This window comes from Myxocyprinus asiaticus, chromosome 3 (assembly GCF_019703515.2).
Source record: "Myxocyprinus asiaticus isolate MX2 ecotype Aquarium Trade chromosome 3, UBuf_Myxa_2, whole genome shotgun sequence".
Classification (NCBI taxonomy): Eukaryota; Metazoa; Chordata; class Actinopteri; order Cypriniformes; family Catostomidae; genus Myxocyprinus; species Myxocyprinus asiaticus.
The window spans coordinates 51644624-51654497 of record NC_059346.1 but is presented as its reverse complement, the minus strand read 5'-3'; the positions used below and the strand labels follow the sequence as shown (position 1 = coordinate 51654497).

The 9874-nt window shown below is 36.2% G+C and overlaps 1 protein-coding gene across 2 annotated transcripts; it reads left to right on the top strand.

The window, feature by feature from the left end:
* Nucleotides 1-1118: 1118 nt before the first annotated feature.
* ccdc15 (coiled-coil domain containing 15) lies at nt 1119-8738 on the top strand. 2 transcript variants are annotated; one of them, XM_051673953.1, is made up of 10 exons: nt 1119-1392; nt 2412-2561; nt 3013-3189; nt 3306-3422; nt 3507-3599; nt 4633-4740; nt 4981-5084; nt 6193-6387; nt 6550-6698; nt 8353-8738. In XM_051673953.1, exons 1-10 carry the CDS (start codon nt 1195-1197, stop codon nt 8469-8471), a joined length of 1410 nt encoding a protein of 469 aa, XP_051529913.1. In that variant the 5' UTR covers nt 1119-1194; the 3' UTR covers nt 8472-8738. The 2 variants fall into 2 exon arrangements, with proteins under 2 accessions (XP_051529913.1, XP_051529903.1); XM_051673943.1 differs by having other exon boundaries at nt 3507-3671; nt 8353-8728.
* Nucleotides 8739-9874: the final 1136 nt, after the last annotated feature.

Genomic DNA, 9874 nt, shown 5'->3' with positions numbered 1-9874 from the left:
TTCCCCTCAAGTTCACACAAGTGTCCTAGTAGAATTAAGGTTGGGGAGTAACGGAATACATGTAACGGGATTACGTATATTTAAAATACAAAATATAAGTAACTGTATTCCACTACAGTTACAATTTAAATCATTGGTAATTAGAATACAGTTACATTCAAAAAGTATTTTGATTACTGAAGAGATTACTTTGCATTTTATTGTCATTTGTTTTATTTAATATTTAGTCCTTTCAGATGGAAAACATTTATACATATAAATGATGTGATCCAAAGTGCATTTGAACAGCGGTGAAACACTTTCGTGATGTGTTACATTCATACGAGCAGACAGAGAAGTAAGTTTGAAGTAAGTTTGGAGCAGAAGAAATAGAAATAAACCTTGTGTAAACTGTCAGCTTTACGCTAAGCTAAAATGCTATTTCTAGCCATTTTACATGCACATGTTACCAGGCACGATCATATTTTTTTATCAAGAAAATTCACGTTGGATCATAATTTCTTTTTTTTCTAGTAAGACCTTTGATATTAGGGCAAAAATCATATTCTTGATAATAATTTTTTTTATTGTTTTCCTGTAAAAATATCTAAAAATCCTTAAAACAAGATCTTGTTTTAGAAACAACACTGCATAAGATATTTAGGTTTTTCAGAGAATGTATTTTTAACATGTGTATTTTGTCTTACTGTACTGGCAGAGTTTTTATAGTCAAAACAAGTGAAAAAATCTACCAGTGCTGAAGAAGTAATCCAAAGTATTTAGAATACGTTACTGACCTTGAGTAATCTAATGGAATATGTTACAAATTACATTTTACAGCATGTATTCTGTAATCTGTAGTGGAATACATTTCAAAAGTAACCCTCCCAACCACAGAGTAACCACAGGTGAAGTTCATCACATTAACTGTGTACATGTCCCACTAACATGTGTCCACCAGAAAGTGTCCAAATACTCGTTACAAATAATTGTTTCGGTCAGGTCTAGGAATAAATAATAATCAACGTGGAACTAAAATGTGCCGGTATTCTTTTCCCCATCGAACTCAAATTGAAAAGTACAGCAGGCGTGACCGAATCGCTACAACACCATTTGAATGACGCCCTTTTAGACGAATGAAATCTTATCCTCCCACAAGTGACTCCCACAAAACCACTGACAGTTATTATCAACATCAGCGAGTGTTGTGAGAAAATGAATCAACCAAGGACAACTAGAGAAAATGGCTGCTCTTCGATAGCACAAAGAAACCGCGTAAAAGACAATAAAAAGATAACCTCAGCAAACAGAAGAAAGGCCAAAGATGTGAAGGTTTTGGCAGAGAGGAATGAGGCTGTGGTGCCTGTGGGCGCTTGGGTAGAGAGTGCAGATGAGTGTCAAGAGCATCCCGGGGTAAGATATCGCAATGAGCTGTAATTGAAGCATGGTGCTCACAATGTCAGTTATACTTATGCACTGGACAACGTCCAAGTCTGAGGCCACATTGGAAAATGTCATTTATTTAAACCTGGAAAAAAACAAAGAAGTTTTAATATTTTATGTGTAAAAGCTCTATTGTAAGATGAAGTAGAAATATTTAGGATGTTTCACTGTTTCTATTTCCATATTGCACTGTTTCTAGGTCAGATATCAAATTGGTGAGCAAATTTGTAACATTGAGCATGTTAAAAGAATAGTCCGGGTTCAATACAAGTTAAACTCAATCGACAACATTTATGGCATAATTTTGATTACCACAAAAATGAATTTCGACTCACTCCTCCTTTTCTTTAAAAAAAAGCAGTGAAGCACTTACAATGGATGTGAATGGGGCCAATCTGTAAACATTAAAATACTCACTGTTTCAAAAGTATAGACACAAGACATAAACAATATGTGTGTTAACATGATTTTACTGTGATACAATCACTTACCTTTTCTGTGTAAAGTTATAGCCAACTTTACAACTCTATTACCATGATGACGCAACACGTAAACACTGTAATTCTGCTAAAACGATGATTTAAACAACTTTACAGCTCAAATAATACATGAGTTTTAACATTATAAGCTTCACGTTTCTGCCTTTAAACCCTCCAAAAATTGGCCCCCATTCACTTCCATTGTAAGTGCCTCACTGTAAGGTCACTCTAAACTTACACTTTATGCCACAAATGCTGTCAGTTGAATTTAACTTAGATTGAACCTGGAATATTTATTTAACTCCTTGTACAAAAGGTCAGATTGCCTCGCTTCCTTTGAATAACACAATGCTCTTTGGAAATCACTCTGGGATAACATAGATCAAAATTAGATTTTTTGTTTATTAAAGTAGAAAACTGAAAAATTAGAAGCATTTTCACTAGTGGTCTCAGACTTTTGTACACCAATGCATGTATGGTGTAGTGTAACTAACCATATGTGTGAGACAGATTCGTGCCGTGCTCACGGAAGAGCTTCTGGAAGAGACCCGACGAGAGAAAGAAGACAGTCTGCGCAGATTCCAGGATGCAGTTCGCAAACGGGTGTCTCAGCAGGCCCGTCTGCGCAAGCAACAGCAGTTGCTGAAATCATACGAGACTGTAAGAAATGTTTGTTAATGGGACAGTTCTGTCATTTAATCACCCTCGTGTTGTTCCAAACCCCATATGATTTTCTGTCTTCCGTGGGACACAAAAGGAGATGTTAGGCAGTATGTCAGTCTCAGTCACCATTCACTTTCATTGCATATTTTTTCTATACAATGGAAGTGAGTAGTGAATGAGGCTGTCATTCTGCCTAACATCTCCTTTTGTGTTCCATGAAAGAAAGAAAAGGTTTGGAACAACAAGAGGGTAAGTAATTTATGATGGTACGATTCCTTTAATGAGTAACAGAAGATGGTTTTATTGTTTTATTGTCAAACCCTATCTTAGAGATATGACTTGCATGCCAGTGCAATGTCCAAATTTGTCCACTCTCAGAATTTAGCACAGTGATTGCAAACATGCAAACATTGTCGCTTTTGTGTGAAGCTATCTTCATTTTTTTTAGGTTGAATGTGCGGGCAGAGTATTTCAACAAACCAGCAAAGCAGCCCAGCGCCTCACACCTCAAAAAAATCTGTTCCCATTCTGGGCACATGGGGAGCTAGCTATTTGTAGTCCTAACTCTCGCTGTGCCAGTGATCAGGGGATGGAGGCTGTCGCTTCCAATCAGCATACTCATCATGTACGAGTATTTACTGTGTCACAGTATGAGTCATTTACATTGACATGGATTATACTGTATGCATGTTTTTGGCAATATATAGATGTAAAATGCTAATTTCTTGTCACTTTTTCCAGGTCAGCAAAGTCATGAGGCAGGTGAGGCACAGACTTGCTGCCTGTCAAACAATACAAGATGGAGATGAATTATCACAGCTACCTGGTGGGATATGGAAAATATCGCCAGCAAGAGATGTGAGTCATGCATAATTCATTTTGAACCATTTTCTGAGATTGGCCTGTCTTATTTTTAATATATTTGCCTTTTGTTACAAACAGAAACCTGAATCACACATTTCGGGAGATGAAAAGGATTATACTGAAGGTGCAAATGATGCAGGAGAGGAAAATGAGCAGGATGAGTTACCACTGGCGGGACAAAACGATCAGCTTCTTCATTTAAACTGGCAAAGAAGCAAAACAGTAACATTTCAGAATGATATGGTGCGACAATCTTCTGTTGGCAAAGTCTACGTATTTTCAGCTAATTTCAGTGTTTTCTGTTATGAACACTCCAGTGCCATTATTTGAACAGGCTACCAATTTGTAGCACGATATTCTATGTAATTCATTTCTATCAGCCTTTAAAGAAATAGCTCAACCAAAAATAAAAATTCTGTCATCATTTACTCACCCTCATGACATCTCAGATGTGTATGACTTTCTTTCTTCTGCAGAACACAAATTAAGATTTTTAGAAGAATATTTCAGCTCTGTAGGTCCATACAATGCAAGTGAATGGTGACCAGAACTTTGAAGCTCCAAAAAGCATATCAAGGCAGCATAAAAATAATCCCTACAACGCCTGTGGTTAAATCTATATCTTCTGAAGTGATATGATAGGTGTGGGTGAGAAACAGATCAATATTTAAGTCCTTTTTTACTATAAATTATCCTCCCTGCCCAGTAGGTGGCGATATGCACGAAGAATGCAAATCGTCAAAAACAAAAGAAGTATGTGAAAGTGAAAGTGGACATTTATATTAAAAAAGGACTTAAATATTGATCTGTTTCTCACCCACACATATCATATCTTTCCATCTAAAAATCTTTGTGTTCAGCAGAAGAAAGAAATTCATACACATCTGGGATGGCATGAGGGTGAGTAAATGATGAGACAATTTTTTTTATTTGGGGGAACTATCTTTTTAATGGTCTTGTAAAAAAGCAAATTGTGGTTTGTTGCTTAAATGATCCCTTCTGATCCAAGCGCACACTTATTGGCTAGAATATGCTGTAATGTGGACTAGACGTTATGCAAACAGTAAAAAGTGTCTTGCTCTGGAGGCTTACATCAACTTCAAATTTGGCTCGCCTTCTGAATCAGATTTTGACACAATATGATATTATTATACAAAACTGCCTTTGATGTTCATGTACTGAATATGTGTTGGTTTGACTTCAGGCATATGAGAAGAGGTTCAGAGAGCCATATCTAACTGGTTCCTGTACAGACTACAGATCTTCCCAAGTGCTGTGGCCTCATGAAAGTCAGGAAGAGTTAAAGAGGCAGGTAGGAAATCACACCTTATTCAGCTTGGTGTCTCGTCTTTAAAAGTTTTGTCAGGTAGTCAGTTGTATATTTTCTATTATTAGAGACATGCAAAACTTCTTTGAATGAAGAAACAAACATGTTGATCAATGTTGTCTTCAATGTCTTTACTACTTTGTAAGCATAGTATGCAACTAAAAAGCATAACAGATTCACATAAAGCTGCACGGTTGTTTTAAAGGACAAAATGCATTGTTTCAGAGGCAGTCTCAGTTCCTCATGCATCGTCGTCTCTTTATGGACATTGAGAGAGAGCAAGTGAAGGAGCACCAAAAATACAGGAAACATCTGAAGAAAACTGCTAGGTTGAACCTCACCACATGCTCACGAGACTCTTACATTTACATGTTCCTAAACTGACTGCTACTTAAAAGTCACAACACTGTCTATTTCCATCCCTTTCCGCATGATTGTTGCTCACTTCTCTTTTGTTTTCTCTTCTGTACTAGTCAGGCTATGATGCACAGAAATTTACATGACTGACTAGTAACTGTAAAATGACTGAGCACTGAAATACACTACCAGTCAATGTTTCGACTCACTGACTTTTTAGAATAATAGTGGGAATTATGTAGCGACCAAAACTGGTATACAAACCAAAACTGTCTTCATTTAAAAAGCACTTAAGCACCTTTAGATCCTTTTGATCAAAATTATTTTTTAAAGGGATAGTTCACCCAAAAATTGAAATTCTTTACTCGCCCTCATGCCATCCCAGATATGTACGACTTTTTTTCTTCTGCAGAACACAAACGAAGGTTTTTAGAAGAATATTTCAGCTCTGTAGGTCCATACAATGCAAATGAATGGGGTCAAAACTTTGAAGCTCCAAAAAAACGCATAAAGGCAGCATAAAAGTAATCCATATGACTCTAGTTGTTTAATCCATGTCTCCTGAAGCAATTTAATCGGTTTAGGGTGAGAACAGACCAAAATGTAACTCCTTTTTCACTATAAATTCTTATTTCAAGCTTGATTACACTTCCTAGCACCATCTAGAGCCCGTCGCATGCATCAGCACGATGAAGTGTAATCAAGCTTAAAATCATGGTCATGCCTAGAGACTGCTATGGCAAGACATATAGTGAAAAAGAGTTATATTTTGGTCTGTTCTCACCCAAAACAGATTGGATCGCTTAAGAAGACATGGATTAAACCACTGGAGTCGTATGGGTTACTTTTATGCTGCCTTTATGTGCTTTGTGGAGCTTCAAAGTTCTGATCACCATCCACTTGCATTGTATGGACCTACAGAGCTGAGATATTCTGAAACTATTCCTTTAAGATCATGAGAAACATGAATTCAGTTAAGACTGCGTGTGTGTTAAGACTGTTCAGTTAAGAACTTAATGTTGAGCCTTAAATTATGCCATCTTCACTTAGAAACTCTGAGTACTTTTTTGCTGTGTTTAGGATTAAGAATGAAAAAGAACAACTCAGGAAAGCAGAGGAGATGAATATGGAGAGGCAGCGACGGCAGGAAGAACAAATAAAGGAGATGGCTGAGAGGGAGCATTTGATTTTGGAGCGATTGAGACTGGATGAGGAGGAGGTGGCAGAGGAGGTAGAGCGAAGACACAGGACAAAGAGAATTAAAGAGACTAAAAGGTATATACTTTAAACATCCAGTATGAATGATCTTGTTATGAGTATGTTCATCATTGCACTTACCTAACTGTAAACACAGCATAAAATCTATTGTTCTACATCGTAAACATCATGATTATTTTAAAATGCTATGATGGCTTGTGTTCTTATGTTTTTTGACAGGTACATTGATGCCACGCAGGCTCTAATAAAAGAGAAACTAGAAAAGGATAAAGTAGAGCTGCCCCCTCTTTGTTGCTGTGGAGACACTTTCTGGGATTCCCATCCTGATACCTGTGCCAACAACTGCGTCTTCTACAACAATCCAAAAGGTGAATTGCTTGTGGTGGAAATTCTGTAATAAAAGACTCAGAGATTGAGGTGCCTTTCTAATAAGTATTTAATAAACACACTTGCAAGTGGACTCATTCTCAGGTAATGAGCGAAGCAACCCCTAAACTCTCCAATGTAGATAGGCCCTAGGAGGCAGCTGGATTCCATCATTCAGCATTCCTGATAACAGACTGACATACAGTAATCATTTGTTTCTCTCTGGGGTTAGCCGCCCCCACCCTTGAGACAGCTTCAACTGAAGGCGGGGGTGCGAGGCCACTATTATCTCCACAGGTGCAGGGAGTGAGTTTAGTCATGCACACAGAGAGAAACACAGAAAACACACAGTATATTCACTTAAGACTTAATGTACGATCGTGATTACATATTACTTAGTATATAGTATTACAATTTCTATTACACTTGTTTAGATAAAATTGTCATTCGATTTTTTTTTTTTTATTATTATTATTTTTTTATTTTTTTTTGAGGATATGACATGCAAGAAGAGAGAATTCAGTCGCTCCATAAAGTTTCACTCAGTGATTGCTAAACATTTAAACCGAAAGAAATGTTCTTTTGAAATATATGTTTAAAATCATGTACTCTCACATGAGTTGAAGACTCTTAGAGGAAAAAGCTGCTTTATTTTTGCTGGGCGCACCATTTGGATTATAGAAAAGTCATCTAAACTGTGAAGTAACACATATGGAAATGTGGGAATTATGTATTGACCAGAATTGTCTTCATTTAAAAAGCACTTAAGCACCTTTAGATCCTTTAGATCAAAGCTTGTTTTAAAGGGGTAGTTCACCCAAAAACTTTCTCATCATTTACTCACCCTCATGCCATCCCCGATGTGTATGACTTTCTTTCTTCTGCTGGTCCATAAAATGCAAATGAATGGGGTCAAAAACTTTGAAGCTCCAAAAAGCACATAAAGGCAGCATAAATGCGACCCATTTGTCATTGAATAATGTCTCTTTTAATACCCTTTCAGTTCTCTACAGTCAGTTGTTGATCAAAAACAACAAAAAAGAACCATTTAATTCTAATCACACATAGGACAGATGAGATACAGCCATTCGAGTCCTCTCTCGTTAACATGCGCTCATTTAAAGACTCTGTTTACAGAAATGTCTTTCTTAAAGAGACAGTGCAGATTTTTAACACATGTTCAACAAATCAATGTAAATACCTGTAAATAGTACAAGTTATGTTATTAAGCCATAAACATATAACAAAAATTATATATGCAATACAATATCATATTTATTGATTATATTTTCGCTTTTAGTGTGAACGGGCAAATTCTTCGTTGCTGGCCCCTTGACACATCACACCTAGTTAGGACACAGTGTTACTCGCAGTAGCATGAGTTGACAATCGGTACATGTGGGGTCTCTTCTGTTTTTCCACATTCCATGACATGTCTTAACCTATGAGTATTTTTACAAGACATTTTGAAGTGGAATCATGGATTTACTTTATCATAGATGCAGCCTTACTTTATAACAAGAGCAACCAGTTATTAATTAAATTGGAATAATTCCTTGGCCACTTTGCCCTACTTTTCTTACATTGGCCAGTTTTTGTAAATTGAAAATGTGCACTCAAGCACATAAATTTTATGTGTTTTTGTTTTTCTGGCAGCATATGCTCAAGCTCTGCAGTCTGTCCTGCTAAGCTGTGATGTGAAGGAAATGAGTCTTGGACAGTATGTCTCCACCTGTAAAGCAGCCTCTACACATGTCCATTTTCAAAGGAAATGATTAGTTGTCATCTCTTTTGAGTCATTAATAAAAATATTGAGTATGTTTTAAAATTGGAGAGCCACAAGTGTTATGTGGCATTTACTTACTGTGTACATGGTGTGACATTTTCTGATTGTTTTTTAAATAAAACAGTATACCCCAATGTGACCGACATTTTTAATGTTTTCCTTAATAAACTTGTATTTGATCGATCTTACAACTGCTGTACATTTTGAGAATAAATCTTATTGAACTGAACTGCCATAATTACAGTGTTGGGTGTAATTGGATTGCAAAGTAATAAGTTACTGTAATCTAATTACTTTTAGGCACAGAAATTAGTGTAACGCATTACATTTAATTCTTGTAATCAGATTACCGTTACTGACATTCAAAAAAAGTAATTACTTTTAAGTACATTACTTGGGTTACAAATTTTCTAAAATAAAAGTATTTATGTATAATACAATTAAAATGTGAATTCATATGTACGTCTGTTTGCGTTTCTGTGACAGCTGAAGGGTGTGCGACAACGAACAAGAAGAAAATAGACATTTTGAATTTGTTGAGTAGAAAACAAAATTGACAAGTGTTTTAGAAAGTAAATTAAAAGTAAATAGTAATGTGATTACTTTTTCAATGAAATAATCAGTGAAGTAATCTGATTATAATTTTAGAGAAGTAGTTAGGCATTTCTTTTTTAGTAACTTACCCAACACTGCAAAATTATAAAATAAATTATTTGCTTGCATTTATTTTTTTGCGTGAAAATATGTGGCATCCCCACTGTAACTCTTACAGTAACTTTTATTCTCTACATTGACCATCATTCAAGAGAAGAACAATCAACCTGGTCAAACGTTTTAGTATTTAAAAGAGAAGTCCATGAATATAAAGTAAACTACACGTTTTGTCTGTGAGTGTCTGTGGAAATAAGGAAGTATTCATTTCCTTTCCAGACAGCAGTCCTAATTTCCAGTCAAAATGTTATTTTAGTTTGAAATATAACATTTTGTACTGGAAACAATTCAGAACATAGCAAATGGCCTAAGGAAATATTTTACTTGGTGGAAGAATTGTTAATTCTGATTATTAGTAATAATTAATTTATCTGTGTATTGAACATTGGTGTCTTTTGTCTGCTGTTGCCAACGTTTAAAAAAAAAAGCCAATAATCCACAAGAGGGCCGTGTGTTACAGTTCCTTTATGTTTTCAGTGCTATTTCCCCAAAACGTTTACATATGATTCAGTTATTTGTAAAATGTAAGAAATTCGGTTTACAGGGGGCCTGGGTAGCTCAGCGAGTATTGACGCTGACTACCACCCCTGGAGTCACGAGTTCGAATCCAGGGTGTGCTGAGTGACTCCAGCCAGGTCTCCTAAGCAACCAAATTGGCTTGGTTGCTAAGGAGGGTAGAGT

Coding starts and splice junctions, on each gene's coding strand:
- ccdc15 (XM_051673943.1), top strand. CDS start 1,195: ATGAATCAACCAAGGACAACTAGAGAAAATGGCTGCTCTTCGATAGCA. Junction 3,672..4,632: donor TAACATTTCAGAATGATATG/GTGCGACAATCT, acceptor GTTTGACTTCAG/GCATATGAGAAGAGGTTCAG. Junction 5,085..6,192: donor CATCTGAAGAAAACTGCTAG/GTTGAACCTCAC, acceptor TGCTGTGTTTAG/GATTAAGAATGAAAAAGAAC.